General features: G+C 34.6%; 1 protein-coding gene across 1 annotated transcript in view; it reads left to right on the forward strand.

The window, feature by feature from the left end:
- Positions 1-4,970: 4,970 nt before the first annotated feature.
- LOC120626600 (putative transcription factor SOX-15) overlaps positions 4,971-24,127 on the forward strand; it is a 153,291-nt gene continuing 134,134 nt past the window's right edge. Inside the window, exons 1-2 of the mRNA XM_039894163.1 lie at positions 4,971-5,273; positions 16,716-16,920. Coding sequence (XP_039750097.1) covers positions 16,841-16,920 — 80 coding nt within the window. The 5' untranslated portion in view covers positions 4,971-5,273; positions 16,716-16,840. The remainder of the gene's footprint in view (positions 5,274-16,715; positions 16,921-24,127) is intronic.

Below are 24,127 nucleotides of genomic sequence, written 5' to 3' on the forward strand. Positions count from 1 at the left end.
ACTTTTTGTACACCAATGTGAAAATAATTAATAGTTAAAGTCCGCAAACCCGCGCGGAAGTAGCGTTGTGGGTCGGTTGCCCTCTCTCCTTTTATAGAGAAAGCCTGTGCGCTACAATGGGATATTTAAAGTCCGCAACTAATAATGTTAGGAAGACAACAGCCATTACAACAACAGACATTATGAAAGACTTCCCCTGATATCTCCAGCTCGGGCCCATCCACCTTACGCATTAGCGTAAGGTGGATGGGCCCGAGCCATGGACCCATTAGGGTGCGACACCTATATCAAGTCAAATGCGCCCGATTTGTCTCTCACACATAAATTGAGTATTGACAGATATAAGAATAATCTTTTTTCAAGCACTTAACTCCCCCCAACTTTGTAGCCTCGGTGGTTACAATGACAACACTGTTTTGACGCATAACAGTGTAGAAATCACGTGGTTTCAGGTTAGTCATAAAACTGTTTTATTATGTCGTTTCATCAGGTTTCGACTTTGTGGATGAGATTTAAAGAAAAAAAAAATAATAAGAATTTAGTTTTAATTTATTTGTTTTACATTGATTTATTGGATAGAAGCAACCGTTTCTTTGCGGAAATTCATGATATATCATAAAAATTAAGCCTAATTTGCTATACTCCGCGAAAAGCAGGAGAATCTGTATGGTGTAATTTATAATTTCTTCAATCCTTATACTGCACACCAAACAGATCTTCGGCAATGTACCCTCTACGCACGTTTCGCTCCGAAACCGGAGCATCCTCAGGAGATTTGACTTTGCAATGAATAATTGTTAACTTAACAATTATTATAAAATTACACCATACAGATTCTCCTGCTTTTCGCAGAGTAGAGCAAATTAGGCTTAATTTTCATGATTTTACATTGATTTTTTGATTGTTTCACTTTTGTTTTATTTATTAATAATCATATATTTTTGAAATTGATTCTACATTGTGATTAAACTTAGATTTTTTATACTTATTTACTACTATAATTGTACTCCCTGTGAGTATACCTACTTATTTGAATGCTTTTCCAGGCTTTGTCAACTGCCTTTCTATGTGTAAACAGTGAACCATTTAATTCTATTCGATTCTAAATACTACATTACATCATGTACCCATACATAAGCATATGTATCTTATAAACAGCATCTGATTTATCTTTCTGTAGCAAACATATTGGCCATTGGATGAATAAGTAGTAAGTAGTAGTAGTAGGTAGAGCGTTTCTAATAGTATTAGATCTTTTTGTGCTTGTTTGGGGAAGTATTACCCTCACGCATATTTCTCTATATAAAAATATAAAAAAAATTTAAAAGAAACTGGACTGTAACAGTATTAATATTAGAAGCAAAAATAAACTCGTTGTGCAGTTTACTAGGCTACACGAAATTGCAAATTCATTCAAGGGCAATTGTATATTATTTTATAAAAAATTACCAAATTAAATCTTTGAGATTTCTCTCAATAAGTTCGCAGTTTATATAAAACGTAAGCTTCCTAACAGAAAAATCCTATTATAATATTAACGATTACTTAAACGATAAAAAAGCTTGGGTGTGAATTGCTCTAGCTTCATTGCTTAATATAAATAAACTGTGAGATGGTGATAACAAAAAAAAAATTACCCGGTTTGTTGTGGGCTCTTCTTAGACCAGGCCGCGTTTGGAACCCTCGTAGCTTTAGGTTTAAGTTGGCGAACGATGTTATCACCATCCCCTTACAATTATGTAAGCATATATATAAAAACGCTTCATAAGTGCCTGTGATAGGCCTGCATGAATAAAAAAATATTGAATTTGAATTTCTGCCGGTAAGCAGAATTGTGGCGTTTCGGTCTTAAGTACGTCCTTTTATTTATAGGAATAGGCTACACCTACGACTCAGGTGGATGGGCACAGATGGCCCGCGAAGAATTGCTCTGTTTATATAGGCGATGATTTTCCTAAGTGCAAACCATCCAAACCAACATTCAATGTTCAAAATCTAGAAGGCCTAATTTATAAGCACTTTTTGACAGCCGATTGGTGCAGTAGGCAGCGACCCTGCTTTCTGACTCTAAGGCTTTGAGTGATGAACATTATTGTTTTTCATTGTCTGGGTGTTTATCTGTACCTAAGTATATTATCAGTATTTATGTACCTAAATTTTTCATAAAAATATTCACATTTACTTTGGGGCAATATGGCATTGTGTGCATTGTCGCATTTTGAAACTTCTAGTCGGTCTGTTTGTAGTGTCTCTACCACCGGTTCGTTAGGCGAATTCTACCGAGAAGAGCCGAAAAGAAACTCAGCAGATTGCTCTTTTTGAACATTATTTCATCTTTGATTGCTTATTCCTATAAAAATGCACAGGTCCCGTCCACTCTACACACTAGGTTTATTACCACAAACTTGCTTGTTCTATGTAACGAATATTTACGGCTGTAAAATATACCTAGGTGTGTTCGCTTTGTAATATAATAAGTAAATATGTTTTATAAACAGTTAGAACCTGAAACGTCTTGTGCCTTATTAATAAACGTGGCATACCTTTGAAATATTTACGCAGTGTTTTTTCACGCTCTGATAATTCAAAGGTGCTTTCAGTTGAAGTGTGAAAAAGCTGAACCCCGTAACTAATTCCAATGTTATGCCTTTTTGTATTAGTTTCTGAAAGTATAGACAGCACGAATGAAAGTATGTAAGTGATTATAGATGGTCCCGATGGTTTATTATTTTGAAATCGAGTCTAAAATCACGACTTCATTAAGTAGATATGTTGTTTTTTTCAAAGTCAAAGTCAAAAATATCTTTATTCAAGTAGGTCCATAGGTGGCACTTTTGATGCGTTCATTACATGGGAATTTAGATCACGATCAATAGAGAACACGATTATTGAGATGATGGCGATAACCATATTCGTAAACTTAAAACTAAAGCTACGAGGGTTCCAAACGCGTCCTGGTCTAAGAAGAAGCCCACAACAGACTAAGCCGGGTGTTTTTTTGTTATCACCATTGTCATTTAAAATATTGGTATAGAGTATCTGGGTCCAGCTCTAATAAAGTTTCTATTGTTATTGATAATTTGTGAAAATTGGTTCTCAAGAAGAAGAATGAAATTATGGAGAGTCTTTGGATACTCTTTGCAAGATGCGGCCTAACGGACTCGATGCGGACTCTTCACGACCCTAACGATCACTTTTCGGTTTTAAGTCGGGTTTTGGAAAATCTAGAGTTGGTAGACCAGGTCTAGAGTGGTCAGAAGTCATGAAAAGCGTCCAAAGATCCGCTGGATAAAGATCTTCAAGCTGAAGTAGCACCAAGTTCGCGGTCTGTAGAAATGTGTATTGCTTGAAAATTAAATAATGAGTTATGAAAAAAGTTTTATCTTTATTAAATCATAGTAATTTAAAAAAATATAATTAATTAAGTAGTTACCAAGGGCCACAGTAGCAACGCTACTTACCATTTTTAATCTTGAGTAGGTATAAAATTAATCATTGAGCGCTTAAAAAAACTTGATATAAACGACCGCACTCGACTTTAAAGATAAATAACATAAAAAAGTGCGCTATGTAAAACTGTCTCTATCATTTCCTCCTACCTACGAAAATTGGCCGATCGCCATCTGGGATGAAACCAAAATGGCCACGTCTACATTTTGGTCCATACAGATGTAAACAATATGTTATCTCTCTCTTTTATACGACTAGATATAAGGTGCGAAAGAGACAAAATGAACGGATGCAGTTTCACGACCAATGAATCGTGTCCACTGTCCGCCTGCGCAAACGCATCCGACGCCAAAATTGCCTTTTTAAAAATAATTTAGACTGTTATTTTAATTTTAATTTTAATTTTAAAATAGTTTGATAATTTTATCTTAATAGACCCCATTAGATTTAGAATTAAATAGCTAAAAAGTTTAGTAACAAATTTATCTTTTAACTAAAAAATCTAAGATAATTTTGCTCAAAAACGCACCTTACTGTTATAGATCTAAGACTGAAAGTGTATTAATACAGACGTTGACTACTTAAGTGCTTTCAAAGATGTAATTGCAGAATAAAATCCGTGTTAAATCATTTGCGTTATACAACCGTCCTTTTCCAACTTGATTCATATTTACTGAAGTAAGATAGAGACGGTCGTTTTCCCTGTATATACCCAAGGCGCTTGATGCATACATTTGTTGACTCAACAGGTTTTGCCAGGTGTCGTCCACAATTTTCCTTGGAGCTTTTAAGTCAGTTTCAAGGCAATTAATTTTTAAGGCAATATCAAAGGTAAATTTTTATTTTCGTATTTATTTAGCAACCATCATGATCATCATATCAACCCATCACCGGCCCATTAAGGGACACAGCTCTCCTCCGACAATGAGAAAGGGTTAAGGCCGTAACACACCCTTGAAAACGATGTTTTCCTTCACCGTTAAGCAAGTGATATTAAAACAAGTAATCGCATATTTAGAGGTGGGTGTTGGGATGGTCTATCACCGCTTCATTTAGCAATATAATGGTATGATATGAAAACTAGATTTGGAATCTAAAATTTCATCTTATAATTGACAATCAAGCAGTTATTGTGTAGTGCTAGAATATGAGTATAATATGAGTATCTAAAACGCTGCTCCATCTTGCTGAAAAACTTAGCCTAGATTTTTTCCTATACCTAAGTTTACTTTGCCAAAAATACTGTGTCTAAACATAATTTATAAACTTGTGATAAAATAGGATAAAAATTGATGACGGTTATATTCGGACAACGTATTTTAGCTTAAAGCGTTTTTTATTTCAATAAAAAACGCTTTAAGTCATATCTAAGTTATATTTATTGCTATTTGTTTTCATAACGGTTATGATTTTTTATGTAGAGCTTTATAACTACAAAAGGTTGACCATACCTGGATCTAGCGCTCGCCCGCTCTGAGGTGCGCATGCGACTCCAGTCGATCGTGCTCGCCCGCCGGCGCGAAGTGATCGTGCATGTTCCTAATTCAAAATTTTAAAATTTCCCTCGAACTTTTATCGACAAGAGGCATACGATTTTAAACATTCAGCCTGAAAAATAACTCTCACAAACTAAGTGGAAAGTGATAAAAGTGTATTTTTCTGTCGTGAATTTTATGAAAATGTGTTTAGTAAAGTTTATGTGACAAGTTGCGGTTAAAGTTCAGACCTTGTTCTGGATGTTACTAGTTTAAAGATATCGTGGTAAAATATTTACATTTAGTGAGTGAGGACAATATATAAAAAGATCTGTATAAAATTTTGGGGTATGAATAATTCCAATTAATTTGTTTAAAGCTTGAATAACTGCTGTATATTTTGAATACCCTAACTTAACGATATAGATTATTATTAAGAAAATTATAAAATATTTACCGAAATAGGTAAGTATAATCCGTCAAAAAATTTGCTTACTGTTACTTCTCACTTTTTTGGAGCTATCAAATTAGTGATAGGCACAACTGTGCTTTTCTTGGAGCAGAGAGTACAGACGCACGAATTGAAGCGAAATTATGCATAAATAGACTAATCAGAATATTGCGAGATAACGTGATTCAATTATCACGCCATTTATTGATATCACGATTGGTACATTTCTTCCGGAAATATTGGTACTTTAATTTTTAATTAGTTGGGCAACTCTTCTGTCCAAAAAGGTCCCAAATTGAGACAAATGATTATTAAAATTGGTCTAATAATTATTAATGAAATCAATAATACCAAAAATTATTATTTGTTTTTCAACTCTACTAGAGCTCTGTCATATGGAAAACTGATGTTATATTATGTTGTGAGTATAGTAGGGTTTTTATTCCAGTTAGGCTATTTATTCAACGCTAGATAAAAGATGAACAAATCGCAGAAAATCTCAAGCCTGTAGAGTGAAAACAAAGAAAAAAAATGTAAGAAATACTAAGGTACAGAACTTCTGGCGTATCTGAAGTGAATCTCCAAAAGCACAGCATTTCGTTCCTATTCAAGCACTGTGTTCTTCACCAATTTCTCCATTCACGTATGGTTTTGCCGTTTCATTTTACGCGTAGATGGTAATGTTTAAGTTGTAGTAAATTTTTCAGTGACAGAGCTTGTCTGGGAAAATACTTACTGCTTATTTTCGCCGCCAAAGAGCATTGCTGTGTTCCCAGCTGAACGGATTGCGGTGCAATTGCTGGCACATGACGCAGGGTGGCACTTTGTAGGAAGTAGTGCAAACCCTGCCAAATGTTGCTCTGTTTATAGGTGATGATTTATTGTATTAATATGTTGGTATATTGGTACATATTCTAGATGTATTGGTACATTAATACGGCCCTAAAACTTTCTCATTGTGGAAGGAGATCTGTATCCTGTAGTGGGCCGGCAATGGGTTGATATGATGCTCATGATGGCTGCTAAATGAATATGATTATAAAAAATAAACCTTTGATGTGGCTTTAAAAATAGATTGCCTTGAAACTGGCTTAAAAGCTCTAAGAAAAATTGTGGACATTGGCAAAACCTGTTGAGTCAACAAATGTAATGTTATTGGTCCTCTGTCAAATAAATTAGTCTGTCAAGTTATTAACGAGAGTAGGTACTCTTTTGCAACACGCAACGTCAAACGTGTTGAGTTCAATCAAATCTTAGTAGATCTATATCGCTTAGTAAAACGTTACCAACACCCGACGTGACTTGCACGCCTCGTGTCGGTTGTTGTTTTACACGTGGTCCGAGTGGGGTGTCGGTGATGAGTCGGGTGTCGCATCGGGTGTTGTGTCCGTAACTCTATTTTTTTACTTTGCATTTAAATTTAATATTTTAGTGACAAGTAAAGTACCATATACATTATTTTACGAGCCTATTTAAAGACCTCAATATAAAATATACCTAGGTATGGTTAAAAAGAAAAGATACGATAAAGGTATGTAAAACAATATATATAACGGTCAATTTCGTTTAAACATTGTATTAAGCAAACGAATTCGACCCTCTGACCTGTATTTGAATATTTATAGCAAAATACATGGTTGAATAAACTTGAAATAAAACAAGTACGTTTAGGATTTTATTAATATGTCCACGCTGTTTTAAATAGGTATCTTATATTTATTGAAAGCGGTAAAAAGTGAAAAAAAAAATGTCTGCACAGAAAATTTTGAAGTTGGGATCGCAAACGAAACATAAGAAAAGTCAATTACCTGAGTTCAGAGTAACTGTATAACCTACAAGTGACTTTAAAAAAGAAAGAATTTCAATTTGTTTAAATAAATTGAATACTCTCATTTGCTTTAAAAATTGTTTAAGTTTAATTTGAAGGTTACCTATTCCAAATTTTCCGATACCGAATGAAAAGAGAGTCAAAAAGAAAATAGCCAATAGGCTTGGAAACATCTGGTAACTGAGGTACTCCTGGATGTACTTACTCTTCTCTTTTCTCTTCTCTTTTCTCTACTCTTTTTTCAACAACAATTAAGTTAAAGTTTTCCACAACTTTTCGTCCTCTCAGCACGGCTAGTATAGGCAGGACGCACGCGTACCTTGACATAGAAGCTAAGGAACATAGAAAAAATTTACACCCGTTTATTATTACCCACTTCACTTTTGGGGAGGCCAGTTCGAATCCCAGCACGCACCTCTAACTTTTCTTAGTTATGGGCGTTTTTTAAGCAATTAAAATATTACTTGCTACAAGTGAGTTTTACAAAATATTCTCAATGGTGTGTGGAGTCAATCGATCCGCACTGGGCCAGCGTGGTGAACTACGGCCTTACTCACTACGTACAACGGAAGGTTCAGCCGACCAAGTACGGAGACAAGCCCAGGGAACGAAAAAGAAGAACCCCTTCTCACTGTGGGAGGATACCCACTACAGGGCACGGGTCTCGGGTAATGGGTTTATATGGTGATGATAGTTACACGTGTATTAGTATTTTATTGACTCTTGTGTAAAAGATAAAATTTAATCCTTTCCCCGGGGAGAAAAATGTTTCTGCCAATGCTAGTCGTGCTGTCACATAAATACTAAATAAATTAGTAACTTAGACCTTGCTTCGGCGGCTCCATAAAGCTAAAGTGATAGTTTTCAAAGAATTAAGATCATAGAAAAGCCTCATTATTGTATGCAGTACATTGCCTCCAAAAACAGTGAAAACGCCCTGCGCACGTCTCCCTTCACACTCGCGGAAAGTTGCTTACTCACAAATTTATTCCTATTTTCCCCATTTTATGGTAAATGTTTAAAATCATCATTATCATCATATCAGCCCATTACCGGCCCATTACAGGGCACGGGTCTCCTCCCACAATGAGAAGAGATTAAGATTGTAGACCACCTGGCCCAGTGCGGATTGGTGGACTAAATGTTCAATGTTCAAATTTTTAGAATATTAGAGGTAAAATAATTCCTGTCAACTACTAAATGGCATGAAGTGACAAGCCGCCTGTTCGAGAAACACTCCACTCTAGTATCTACCATATTAGTCGTGTACGCGGTTTCGGATTCTTAATTCTGTGTTAAATTGTATGGTTGTTAACCTTTATCGCTACTAAGCGATAAGGCCGCCTTTTGGATTCTACTTCTGTCTTTGTATTTCTACTGTTTTTTTTTTATTTTCCTAACTTCATAGTGGTGTACAAATAAAGAGTTAAATAAATAATAATAATGGAATGCGCTTATATAAAAAGAGCTAAATATTCGATATGAAAAATATTTTTTGCGTTAGATGGCTTTTAGGGGGTAAGAGCTCAGAGAATGGTCTCTACACCGCTCTCCGAGCTTAAGAAACCATGGGGCACTTTTAAAATATCACTTTGTACAGAAATATTAATTATGCTAATTAAAAGGGGAGTTAAAATATCTGTATGACTAATATTTACCTTTATATACCCCCACCTACCATTACCAACCGTGAACCGTTTTATCATTGATATTCATATTTTGATGCTCAAAATTAAAATTTATATTTACCTATCTTAAAAATTATCATTTTTATTTAGCAAATTATTCCTCTTTGTGTTTTCCGATTAGGTACCAAACGATGAAAAGCATTTGTATACGAATTAAGTGGATGATATCCATACTATATAAATACTTGAATGAACTCTGATGATTGATGATCTTAGTCTATGATCTGTATTTATTAAATTCAAAAGAATTAATTAATTAGTACTTATAAGTTGAAAATATTAAACATAAGCCTCTATAAGAGGTTTAAAACCACTGATGTGTAAGCAAATGAAGAAGGGATGGAATGAAATATTGGAGGTGACGTCGCAGAATTTCTATGTTGGTTATGAATAAATAATAAAATAAATATACTACGACAATACAGAAATCGCCATCTAGCCCCGAAGTAAGCGTAGCTTGCGTATGGGTACTGAGATGACTGATGAATAATATACATAAATACTTATAGTATAGATATAAACACCCAGACACTGAAAAACATTTATGTTCGTCACACAAACATTTTCCAGTTGTGGGAATCGAAAAGAGCAGGGTCGCTGCCCACTGCGCCAATCAGCCGTCAAACATACGTTTTGTTTGAATCTTTTTCTTCAGTGGATGTAATAATTACATTATACATAGTTTCAAAACTAAATTGGCAGATTTGCTCGTGCGATGCCCTTAGATACATCAGATTACCAGTTTCATTTAAAAGAACCTTTGGGAATATACTGCGTCGCGACCATTTTGTTTCAGTTACATTCATGAATAGTTAGTTAGTTTGTTAAAAAAGGCAAAGGTTTAATTTTATTTGTTTAATTCAAGCTATTCTTACTATTTTTGTTTGCAAGCACCTAAATTCAAGTTTATTTATAGGTATTGCATATTTTCAGAAGTTAACATTTTGTATATTGTAACTATATTTGAAACATAAAAAAATCGATATTAAAAGTAAAATAGTCTTTCTCACATCGTGGGTTAGCTGGAAGCGATCTCCTGTAGGTTAGGTGATAAGTTTTCCTTTGTACACTTCATGTACCTATCATATGTTCCTATTTATGTATCTATATTCTATATATTATGATCACTGATGTATGTTACATAAATAATAAATATATGAACAAATATTAAAAATTAACATAAAAAGGACAGAACGTGCACAAGGACAGAAGCCCTCGAATGTGAGAATAGTTGAAGAATACAGCTGAGTAGGTACCTACTTAAAGAAATAACTGATAGGAATATAATACAGATATATAATACATAGACATACACAGATATAGTATAAATAACGAATGTAAACTTTGTTGTTGGTTTAAGGGTAACATTCACAATCGCAAAGTCCTGGATTTCATTCCCTGGTAGGATCGGAAATGTTAAGTAAGTATTGGGGTTTTCTATGAAGAAATTCGTAGTCCGGGGAAACTGCTGGGCACAGGCCCCCAGTTTCATAGGAGAGAGAGAGAGAGAGAGAGAGATTGATTTAGAGTTGAGTCCACCGCATAGTTCTAATATACAATTTAGCACTTTACAGTGAATATTTCACAGCGAATGTAAAAAACGTTTGCCATAAAATGGGAGAATGGGAAAAAGTTTGTGAGCTAGCATTATTCTGACTTTGACGGCCGATTGGCGCAGTGGGCAGCGACCCTGCTTTTTGAGTCCAAGGCCGTGGGTTCGATTCCCATAACTGGAAAATATTTGTGTGATCCACATCGCTCACATCTGCGGCAGCGACATATTCCAAAGTTGTGAAACTTTCATCAACCATCCCACGTTCAATGTTTTTTATTACCTCCGCGTTTAATCAAAACATCGGCTTGTTTTAGTTTAGCGGACGGACGTGAGGAAGCTACCTATATGTCATTCGAAAACTATTCATTCTGTAAGTAGGTAGGTACCTATAATCATTTATTAAATTAAAGACATATTTTTGAGTGAACAAAGGAACATGATCTATGTGTATACTGTATACAGTACGAAATGATGTTGTAGAATCCATAAGTAGGTATATTCAATTCCTATTGAAGATTAAAGACCGACACGCGCATAGTACCTACGCTCCGCTTATAAAGTGCCCGTAGTCACATGATTTTAATTTTGCATGTGATGTTAGAGCTGAATCTGATTTCTTGCAGTTAAAACTATGGCAGTGGTTTACTCCAAAACTATTAGGTTTTCGGTTTCAAAGATGAGTCTCAGAGAGTGCACATTATATACCTCTAAGGCCTGTTTCGGTTTTCATATAGGTACACGTTGTATATATGTATATAGATACACCTCCGTGCCGTGTTAGTATACTTTATACACATACAAAAAGTATTTCTCTCTATATATGAAAACTAAGTAACTTGTGAATTATGTCGTCGAGGTTTATTACGATTTTTTTTAAATATTTTATTGAGTTATTCTTGGTTCGGAAAGAAGTGTTAATGCCCAATTTAAAGTTCAATTCTTGACCAAAAATATTTCTTAAGAACGTTTTCATTTCCATCGGCAGTTCTCAATGCCTACTCCGCATGTTTTTTTTTTTAATATTTATAACTAAAAGTAGGTATACCTAGTAAAGTCTTCTGACATTTTCTTTATCGGGTGCATACTACGCAACGTTGACAGTCAGTTTTGATCACTTCCGTCTACTCTGGTACTTTCTTTAATGTTGCGAATCCAATAATCTTGTCCCACAATACATGATTGTGGAGTCTTATCGACATATATAGTTTGTTTATTGTACGTTCCTATCGGTACAAGCGAGCTATGAAACGTCCTTTGCAAAGTTTCTGCTTTCCTTTATGCCTTCGAGGTCGTTGCGTTCAATCTCCATGGGATTCTTTATTTTTTATTATTCGTAATAGGTAGGACGTAACCTCATTTTAAATTATGAAAAATAAAAGGTTGTATGGTAAGTTGAGGATAAAAGTAATCCTAAACTATATTCATGTATATTATTCATAAGAACATTCATCAGACATTTTAGTACCCAAAATACAAGCTACGCTTACTTTGGGGCTAACTGGCGATGTATGTATTTTCGTAGTATATACTTTTATGGGGTTACAATTTTAGGGGTTAAAGGTTGTTATGAGGTCAGGATCTGATGCCCTCCCATGGAAAATGAGCGAAATCCAAATTTTGTGGCCATTGAAGGTATAAATTATTCAGGTATTTGAGTTACTGAAGTCAGTTGAAAGTTTGTTAGGCTCACATACACCCCCTTATCTCTGCAGTAGTCCATTTTGTCGAGCTTAATTTGAATGCTGTAGCTCTAACAGGCTAGCCCGCATTTAACTTTAGCAACATCACCACTGAGATTGCGTCATGCGTTGCATACATCGCTAACTGGTAGTGAAATAAAAAAAATTAAAATTGTTATTAATGATACAAATGAAACAATAAATAATTAACAATAAAAACGTTAATTTAAAGTAAATTTAGTGTAATTAAGTTTATACGTGTCCTTATTATATTTAGGCAAAAAATACGAATTGCCACGTTTCAGTGAGCTAGAAGCGAATAAAGCACAAAGGAACAAACAAACATATTGTGATATTAATAAGGTTACCCAGAACCACGGTTAGTTTTTGGTGACAAAAGATATAAAAAAAATACTAAATAGTTAATTGGCGGCTCAGAGCTACCGGTGTTCGGTCGCCTGTAGATTATTATCGATGGTAGCTGTCTAGTGCTGTGGCAGAGATTCTCGATAACCGAGATTGTATCGATGTTTTTAAACATAGAAAGTGAAAGAATCAATCATTACAATTAAAATTAAGAACCCTTATAGGTATCTATATGTTTAGCATCTATTCCAAGCATAAATTCTAATCGCAGCTTTTTACAATATTAATTATTTATTGATTTACAAAACTTAATGGAACTTGACTGCAGGCTTAATGTTATATAAACAAGTTAATAGTAATAATTAGCATAAGAATACGTAGTGCCCTTGGTGAACTAAGTACCTATAGTAGATTGAAAAAACTCACACGATATACATAGTTCAGGGATGAGAATAGGGTGTGTTCCCTAGTTAAACATATTTCGATTCATATCTATCGTGAGGAAAAAGATTGAGATGAAAAAACAATAAAAAAAGATCTCTGAAGATTTTATTTTATCTCTATTTTGTACAATTTTTTTGTTTTTTGACTTCCTTCAGGACTTGCATGCTTCCTTCAGATCATTGACCATATAATTTGCCCATGCTTTTTTAGTTTTTCTGTAGGTTATCTTAATTTAAAGGGTAGTGTTTATTTCATGATTGGCGGGAAATGTGCCAAACTATCTTTAGGCTCTGGATTCCTGTTGTAGATGTAAAAAAGCCTACAAACAGAACTATTTATTTTTCATTTCTGGTATATGTGCTGAAATGTGAGCATTTAGTTTAATTTAAATTATTTTGATTAAAGCTTAAAACTTTTAATGTGTTAGTTATCAAATTTATTAAAGCATAAATTAATCCATTATTTACTGTGAGCCTACATTTGACTCGTTAACGTAGTTTGTCTATTAAAAAATATAAGATTGAATAGGCTGTATGGTCAACGACCTTTGCCTGACCTAAAAGGGGCACATGAAAAAACAACAACATAAAAAAAATTGTAAAGTATGATACGATTGGTTTTTCCGACTGAATCTGTTATTTGAAAGTTCTGAATATTTCTCCACCCGCAGTTTAGATAAAGGAGGCCAATTTTCCGAACATGAGATATGAAAAATAACTAAATTACTAATTTTAGTCTAATCTATCTTAAAAACTCCTCTAAAGATGAATTAAACATACCTAGATAATTGTCATGCAAATTTATATGGGATATTTGTAGATCGTTATAATATCATCACGATCATCATCATCAACGCATTACTGAGCCATAACAGGGCACAGATCTTCTATAAGTACGAGAAGGGCTTAGGCCGTAGTACGCGCTGGCTAAATTTGGAATTTTAGATGCGATTGAAAACATTATGAAGAACTTTCAGTTAGAGGTTCGGCAAAGGATAGAACGGGCCAGAGCGCAAACCACTAGGCTATCACACTTTTACCCAAAAAAATACTATTTTAAATGTTTTTATTAGCTTCACCTATGTTTGTTTATATGTTTGTAACTGACTCCTTTTGGACTTGATTTTGACCCTCTTCAAACGGTCTAAACTTTGTATATATATCGAGGACCGATGAAACAAAACACTAATTTGATAAGATAATTCCATTTTTCAATTAGTGAAATAAGAAAAAAAATTATATAATTTTCATCTATAGTCCATAAGGCAGGAATGATGTTATTAATTTGAATTTCCAATCATTATCTTTAGCCGATATCTCTTTTACTTAATACTTATTAACAAATTTGGGATTAATTATGCTCTATTAAAAATAATAGTTTAAGAAAAACTAAAAATCACGTTTGTAACATAAATAAACTAAACTAATAGGTAGAAATTAGTTTAATTTTTTAAACCAAGCGTGTTTTTAGTTTTTTTTGAACTGTTTATATATCTGGGTTCCTCTGTAGAAAATGAATTTTATCTTAAACTCTTACAAAGAACATATAATATGAAGACCTTGTAGAATGTTCTTCATATTATATATACAATCCCGTATTGGGATCTTACCGTCATCTCCCGTGTCGGCACTTTAAAGATGTGTTTTGTTACAGTAGCTGTATCTACCTATACATACCTATATATAGACACTAGCGGACCTCAGCGCCATCTGTCGGGCTGATTGGTGAATCAACACCAACCCGTGTGCCACCCAAACGCATACCAAAAATTCATTCAAATCGGTCCAGCCGTTTAGGAGTTCAGTGACATACACACGCACACAAGAAATATGTATATAGATATATATACGTAACAAGGTTTAATCTTTTGGAAAAATGTTTTTTCCTATTTCAATGTTTTATTTTATTCGAATTATTTTTAAAAAACTCCGAATTCATTATTTAATAATGGTGGATAACCACAGCATAAATTATTTACAAGCTAAGTCAGTCAAGTAATAGATGACAAATCATTCAGCTAGAGTTGTTTGTACATATGTATAGACGACAGCCTGCAGACTTACCGTCAGGTGACCTGTCCGTTCCAAGTTATGAAAAAACACGTGTGCCCTGTTGCGACCTTTATACGGAGTAGCTGTTTATAGAATAAATTTAACTTTGAAACAAGTATTTAATAAATTCATAAGCCAAAACGAGTAGGTAGATAGTTAAATACCTAGTACATACTACATACATTGCGTAATATATGCAATTAGTTATGCTTACGTTACAAATTCTGGAAATGATGGTTTAGATACCTACACTAGTAAATAGCTTGTCATATTATTCAATTCTTATGATCCTGCATGTTATACTATCAACTATGTATTCCTAGACTATAATAGGTAAAAATATAGGTCTATTCTTCTACTACTTTCACAATAAAGTTTAATTTATAGTGGTAACAATATCTATACCTATCTACCTAAAAGATACTTCTTATTAAATTGTGTAGGGAGTAGGTATTACTGAAGCATGTAAAAAGTTTTTATATATACATATAGTACTAGAATGGAAAAGGTAATAAAATAATTACATCTTCTGGCCCTTATGTTATAATATTAACTACTCGTATATCTATGCAAAATATACTGAACTACAAACCCACTCACACACTCAGTTTACCTAATAATTTCTTAATCCTTTTTAATTAATAGTTAGGGAAAATACCTAGATATTGGTCGAGAACTAATTGTTTGTAATTAAACAGGCAATATAAAATGTTTTTTTTTAATTTTTGGACACGTTATATTATTTTCATTTAAATTTTAAATTATTGAACTCTATGCAATCGTTCTTAAACGATACAACATTAAAAAAAAATTAAATTAGTGGTGCCCCTTGTAACGCGCAGGCGAGGCGCGGCGACGCGTCACAGTGCCGCCAACATTGACAGCTGTCAATCAGATTCAATATGGCCGTTCAGCCGGTTCCCGCCGTACAAACAGGCCTTGCTATCTTTTGGATCTGATGGCGGTTCAATACCAGATGTGTTAGATTGGTATGAAGAAGCTGTATTTTGTAACACGCGTCAGTATTTTAGGGATTAAAGTTTACTGTACCACCACATTAATCATGCACTAGGTATTTCTGAGCTTGACATGACCGAAATCGATTTCAGAACGGTACAAATAAGCTGCGACTTAAAAAAACTATGTAGCCGCTATTTGCCCTTTTCCGTTTCCACTTTTTTTTGTAATGTTTAGTTAAATCTGCGTCGCACCTCTAGCTTTTGTGAGTAATATGCAGGCAAAATAAAATATCACTTGCTTTAATGGTCAAGGAAAAATATCGTGAGGAAACTTGCATGCCTGAGAGTTCTCCATAATGTTCTCAAAGGCGTATGCAGTCCACCAATGCGCACTGTGTCAGCGTGGTGGACTACGGCCTTAACCCCATCTCATTGCGGGAGGAGACCCGTGACCTGTAGAGGGCCGGTAATGGGTTCACATGATGACATAATGATACCATCAATAGAGTAAAACAGTCCACTGTTGGACAAAAGTCCTCTCAACGCGAGTGGTCGCCGATGATTAATAACCACGGAGGATGGTGATCGTAGCTGATCTTATTGCTTCTACTAGCATCTACTGTAATGTGCTATAGCTATTTGGTTGTTTAATTAGGGTGTGATGGAACAAACAAACACACTTTCGCATTTATAATACTAGTCAAGATAACGCGAAAATTTCGTTTTATAATTTTTTTTCTCAAATTCACAATGTTTTTTTTTATTGCAGGTATGAGACAAGGAAAGGACGAACCCTAGTGATGTAATCTAAGTACGTTACTGCGTCGTTTTGGCGCATTTGATTATTGGACTAGTGATGCTACAACAATATCGATAAGTGCGATTTGAAACCGGATGAATACACTCATGCTGACGACAGGTGGAGTTGTGGATGACCAGCCCATGGACGGGAACATGTCTTTTTCATCGTACAAGTAAGTAAAATTTGTTTTATAAATATTATCCAAAATAATGAAAAACCACATTTGGTTTCTAAAAATCCGTCGTATAAAATTCGGGGCTCTAGAATTAAAGTTCAAACATTTTCTATGTATAAGTGCTATAACTTTTCCTGTATCCAACAAGCTATCTGTATGCCAAATTCATCATCAGTTCAGTTTCAAACAAATAGGTTTTAGCGCAATTTCCTAAATCATCCGGAAAAGGTGCACATATGCTTTTTCTTCTCCTTGGCTCCGTACTAAGTTGACCGGAACCTTTCATTCTACGTAGTGCCACTGGTACGGCTCTCTGCTGGGTCTCCATCCAGCCGAAGCTTAGTAGGCCGCCCAGGTCGCCAAGTTATTCAGGTAGATGCCAAGGAGCCAAGGTATGCTGCGCGTTGTTCTGCTACTCCGTTGCATCGGATCATTACGTGTGTCGGGTACGTGTGACAGAAGCTTGTCGGTTGTACCTAAAGTGATAAGGTGTTTGTTTAAAGGGCAATGCCATGTTATCATGCCTACTACTGTCCTTAGTTAGTCCAGGTTTAGGTATTCGTTGTTTGGGTTTTTGTCGTGATGCACAGATGCTTTTCTGGGCTTTTAAGGCGAAAAGTATTCCATGTCCAATGTTTATCTATATGATGCAAGCTATATGTGTGCTAAAATGTTTCAAGAGTGAAAGAAATCCGATGCCTATCATGATAGAGCTAAACATACAAATTACAAACACACATACTACTATGGCATTTAAAACTTTTATAAGATTACTGTTAGGTGTATTGGATGTCAATCACTATGCATAACAATTAAAACAATATTTATATAAATAAACTTATCCTTTACACTGTCCCTCTAGTCTAGTGAATTATTAAGAACACTCATAAATCTAGTAACGATACATAAATGTAGGTATGTCGAGCACAGAAACAACTATTAAAAATGGAATGGAAATAATCTTCAATAATAGCCCTTGTGTCATACACAATAAGGTCCTCATTAACAACGTGCATGATAAAATATTAATGACAATATTCGCGGTACTTAAAAACCACAGCTGCTTTCACATATCATCTTATTAATATATCAAATGCCTTGTTTTTCATAAAGTCCATGTAAAGCCATCATACCCATAACGGAGAGTAAGACGGTATGGTACCAGCGAATGAAGACATTTATCGAAAAAGCGCAGACAAGAAGTTTTGTCCAATCGAAAGCAGAATTCGGATGATTACTTATACTTGGAAATCGCGGTCAGCTTTCGATGCATCATTAACAGCATTACCCGATTTAATTATTGGCTTTTTGCCTCGGTGAAACTCTAGAATTCAATATTTTTAGTCGGTCAAAATGAATTATTATGACTCTTCTTGGCAATATTAAATTTATAGTTGGAGGTGGCCATCAAGAATCTGATGCACGTTTAAACGCTTCATCAAATAGCTGAACACGTTATGCGATTTAATATTTTATCAAATTAATATAGCTTAGGCACAACCCTAATGTATCTAACCCTATTGATTTTAATATTAAATTATATTTGAAATTGTAGTTTTTTTTTTTATAAATTTCAATTTGTTATATCACGTTCACAAATCACGTTTAAAGTCTCACGAACTATAATATCCTACTCACTTTTTTTGTCCTATTTTTATTTCCGTAATAAATATATGAATTAAATGTACTCAGGTTCTTAAAGTGCCTACTGGAATAATTTTATTCGCGAAATACACTTTGTATCCGGAATCGCGATGTACCTTATTTGTCCTTTGAAGTAATTAGAAACATTCATAAAAACATTCTTCGTTAGTAAATATAATATTTAGATACCTAATTTGAGTATCACAGTTTATTTAAAGATATACTTCTACTGTCTGTTGGATACAGATACATTCAAAGACCTTTTAGTAGGTATGTAGGTACATATCAGACGAACTTTCGTCCTGAAGTTGGCTATCGTAGAAATTTGCTCAAGTATTGAATTACACTTGAATTCCTATAAAACTACCTTTTACTGCTCAACCCCTCGTCGTAGGTACTTCAGACCGAACAATTTAGTTTTGCGTATTGTAAATACCATCGTACTTATACGATATATACATCGTATCGTATTTGTAATATTTTATTCTTCATTTATAATTATTTATTTCCAAATTCAAATACAAAAAAATATCTTCCTAATAAGGTATCTTTTATTTTTAATTCACCATTGTCAATAGATTGTCCAAAAGTTTATTAAAGCCATTTAATCAATATTATGATACAAGAAGTTTCTTGAAGAAATCTCTTTAGAGATAAGCTATCCTTGTATACGTACCTACTCACTTTTATACTTACTTTTATTTCGTATTTTGTACTAAATAAATAAATAGGCAGGAAACCTGTCTAGAAATTACCTATGTAAATCCTCTTTATGTCCACTTGAATGTATGAACGCGTTAAGCCGTTGCCAATAAAAATAATTTCAGTGCTGAATCGTTCGTGTCGGGACTTTATTTGCGGTTTGTCAATAAATTTGTTTTATAGTCAGCTGACGTCCATGGTGGGTACAAAATAAGTTCAATCTCATAAACCTGTGCTAAGGTCAACTTATTTCATTCAGAAACGCAGTAATTTTAATTAATTTTGTGATTTTAAGTAAATAAATACAAAGCAATTACTGAACGTAAAAAGCCGTTGGCCAATGAATTCGTCAGGCGGTTACAGTCCTCAATCGGGCACCTTTCATTTAAAAAAAGAACCATACGCCATTTCATGTCAATTTTTGAATAATTCATCGTGCGAATGCGCGAGCGCATCGATTGATGCAAGCAAAAAGCGCGCGTTCGCTAATCTCCGACGTCTTTCGCGTCGCTTCGGGCTTCCTCGGGACTCAGTACTGCCAACCATTTATTATTCAACTACTTTTTGCAGTCACGCTGAGCAAGGACATAACCGGGAATGCATTTATTTGATAAATGATGATTTTTTTTTTTCTAAAAACCCAGAGTAGATTTTTTCACATAATTTTTCGGTGTCAACATTGAAAGGTGCTTTTTTGTTGTTGTCTGTGAGAATCACTCACGTGGACGCAATTAATAGAATGGTATTCACATTGTTTACGACGTGTTTCTGCAAGGTGTAGGTACGACAGTAAACTTTGATTGATATGTTATGATTTACGGTAGAGTTAATATTTATTAGTTGATTGCACATTGCACTGAAAACGGTGTGTTTTATATTATATATTATAATCTGGCGCGTCCTAGTCCCTTTAAAGATTTTAAATTCAATTAATACAATATAATATTTTTTTATTTCATTTATCTTTATGTTACATGTGGCTAAAAGATTATAAGAGAAAAAAATTAATTTAATACCAAATTCGCATTTGACCATTAAGCCAATTACAAGTATCATCATGATGCTTGGAGTGCAGAAAAAATATAGTATTCGAATTTCCGAGCGTTCATCCCCCGCGCCCGCACGTCCGCCGCGCCTCGACGCCGCGTCTCGACTGTACGTGATTGGTTTATTAATTAGGCGAATCATCGTCGGGTTCCATTTTTAAAAATAGGCGGGATTCTTGCTGTGCGACTTTTCTTTTTAATTTTGGCCGGCGTTGAACGCAATTAGAGTTACCAGTATACTTTTTGTGTTAATTCCGCTGCTGCTGGTAAAGGTAATTTAAAATTCTGCTTAACATACCTAATTAACAAGATAATCTTAGGATATTCGAAAAATTATAATGAGGTAATTTTTAAACCACTGTCATAAACTTGCCAATTTTGACAAATCTTCTGCAGATACTTTTAACAAAATTCAAGGGCCAAGTTTGTGTTAAATTTGGTAACTAGCCTTTCCCTAATAATTAGCCTTTTATCGTACGCCAGTTATGTGTACTTAATGTCTACTTTAAACTTCTTTCGAAAGAATTAAGTCAACAATGCTAAATTAACTAGGATTCTACGATAAACAACCACATTTAATATGTCGATTAAAAAGTTAAATCTCGAACACGAACTGAGGTCAAACTGAAAAATAAAGTAAAAAAAACTGTCCGCGGTCCGTCCTAAAGTTATGTGTCCCAGTGGATACCGTTAGGATGCCTTCGCTGCCTAAAATGAGATTAAAAAAACTGAAAACTATGCCAATTGCCAGTATTCGGAATCCGTTTTGTCTGCCATAAGGTTTGGAGGCCTGGTTTTTTTCCTAACATTATATTCGGACATAAAGTTTAACACTCTGCCTTTATTGACTGGTAATTCTTAAATACTTGAAAAAATCAGGCGATACTTTTTGGAAGTCTATGTTTTTGAAAGTACCTTCAATACGCGACAAAAAATGTTAGTGTTGTATCATCATCATCATCATTATCATCTACCCTATATAGGGCAAGGGTCTCTTCTCAGAATGAGAAGAGCTTAGGCCGTAGTCTACCACGCTGGCCAAGTTTGAATTGGTAAACTTCAAACGCCGTTGAGAACATTATGGGGAACTCTCAGGCATGCAGATTTCCTCAAGTTGTTTTCCCGCTAACACACGCTACGCTTAAATTGGGGCTAGATGGCGATGTGTGTATTGTCGTAGTATATTTATTTATTTATTTATTTATTTTTAAATATAGCACACACACAAACACTTGGACTGATATGCACGTCAATTACAAGTGCACACAGCATTGAGAAAGCGTCATGTTAACTTAATTTGACAAAAAATACAACACACCGATAAGTGTTTGTTAATTTTTGTTCCTAAAAGCTGTGGGTGAGTCATGGAAGCTAATAACAGGGGTCAGTGGTGTTTAAAAATTAGGGAAACACCTTCAAAACGTGCAAAAGGTGGATAGATAAATTCGGCCCATGCCATCTAAGTTTACGCCTTGCATGCAGCAATTAGCTATATGTAGATATCGCCCGTAATTAATAAGCAATCTAATCCGAAATCTTCAGATGACAGATTGAAATTAATAGTGTATTCTATATCTACGTTTGAGGGGTAGCAAAATAATAGCACTACTTAATTAAAGCTGTCTATTTTGGATGATTATAATTTCAGGCGCGTAAGTCGACAAATTCAAATAATTGAAGAGTAAAGTCTCTAAATCACGTAAATTATCCGCATTTTACAGTAGGTAAATGGTAGGTACTAAGTACGGACCCCAATAACAAAACAGACGAAAATTATGGATAAAGACTTTTTAAAAATCGAGGTAAGTCTTAAGCTTCAAAACACTTTTCCGCATCTCATTGCAAGGCGCTCTCAATTAAATAACTGTATACGCCACACACAAGAAGACACTTTGGCAAGTTAAAACCAATAAACGTAAATATTGCTGAGCCCTCGCAAAATCTCAACGCAGCGTTTCGAGGCCCAGACAAGTCGGCTGACCGCTACTAAGTAAGACGGAACATAAATTCTTCAAAGGGCTAAACAAAATAAAAAATAAGAAAACCCCTTTTAAAAGAGCTACCGAACTATAATTTATGGTTCGCCCAGCGACGGCCATCGGTCCAAATAAAAATAAAATCGGTTATGCAAGAGTCTGGTTCTAAAATAAAGGGTTCCGTAAATGATTTACATACGTTAGTATCAGTTGTTTTATAATTGTTAGGCTCACCGCTGCAGCTGGTTCGACTACGGATCTCAAGCTCATTGGATTATTCTGTTAAGCAATTTTCGGTACCTTCCAGCCCGGAGTGAGGGAATTGGTGCAAGTGAAATTTAAGCCTTTGTTCCCGGCAATTACCCACAAAGCTTTCTATGTAGCAGGGCTATCACAGGCAGGAGACAAAATTGATATCTCCCGATTATATCCCCTGACAGGGAATATAATTAACGAAGCACGAGAACATGGAATAGAAGTTTACCCCCGTTTATAACACATATATTATTTGGATATTATTTCCACTTGTTCGCCAATACTGTGAGATTTGATAACGCGGTGGGAGGAGATACATTTTTATCCTTTCCCCGGGGAGATAATTGTCTCCTGCCCATGCTAGCCATGCTGGGGCGGCGCAGGGAAAGGTGTGTGGAATTAGGCTAATTTTAATTAATACGTAAAATTCTTATTCGTCTGGTGGTTACCGTTTCTAGCGAATACGGATCACGAGATCCTTTGTGCCATTCCCGGAACGGTTATATAAAACGGAATGGCCCAATATAATATAGCAGAGTTTTACAGTCAATAAAGTCAGTAGGTACGAGCTCGGAGTAAGGAAATTGGCAATCTGCAATCCCGTGTCTTAGAGGGCACGATAAGTTATTGTCATTTAAGCCCGCCGACTTAGTGTTACCAACTCAAAATAATGATAATGATATTTAAAATCACTTGTACTCATGTTCTCCCATATTTTGCACGCCTCAGCCTCCTCGCCTAAGCGAAGCGTTGAGGTTGTGCTCTACTCTCGACATTTCAAAAAAAGCAGTTTTCTCGAAACTGAAATTGATTTTTTGTTATTTATATTGCACTTACAGGTTAATTTGCGTACACTAATATTAAGTCAAATAATTTGTCAGGCACATAAAATACATTTCAATAACAATTTTTTTGTTTAACATAGTCAATAATAACATTAAACATAATCTTTTCTGGACGTCCGTGTATGGATGGGTGTATGTGGCATCAAAATTGGTCGAAAAAATGATCGTATCGGATTATTTTTTTTTTAATTATCTAAAGTAACACACGACATAATTTCTTAGTTAATATGAGCGTTCAATTAACTGTCGTTAAATTTCCATGTAATTATTCTAGCTAATATTAATTGTAACTTTCAATGTGCAATCATTATGACATTCCCGTGTCTTGTTTACAAAAAATGAATAATAATTAATATGAAAAAGAAAATTTGTAATGAGCATTGAAAGTTTCAGTTATAAAAATTTCAATTTTATTGTGAAAAAAATGAGATTATGAGGCGTGCACTTTTGGATTTTCCAAATTTTTTTGTTTTGCTTTGAGTACTTCCCGTTTGATATGACGTTCTTAAAATAAAAATGCTCATTCATACTACTTCTATAAAGCCTTTGTAAAGCAATGCTTCTTTATTTGTAAGCACATTTACTTAAGCACGCACTCGTATTTTTAAGCTATTCTTTTATCAGCAAAGGAATCATATTTAAACGCTAATTTTATTGTTCTAGAACTAAGGGAGATGCGTTTAAATATACCAATATAGGTTGCAACTTTTTAGTAATCAGTTCTAATTCAGGTTTT

This window comes from Pararge aegeria, chromosome 1 (genome assembly GCF_905163445.1).
Source record: "Pararge aegeria chromosome 1, ilParAegt1.1, whole genome shotgun sequence".
Taxonomy (NCBI): Eukaryota; Metazoa; Arthropoda; class Insecta; order Lepidoptera; family Nymphalidae; genus Pararge; species Pararge aegeria.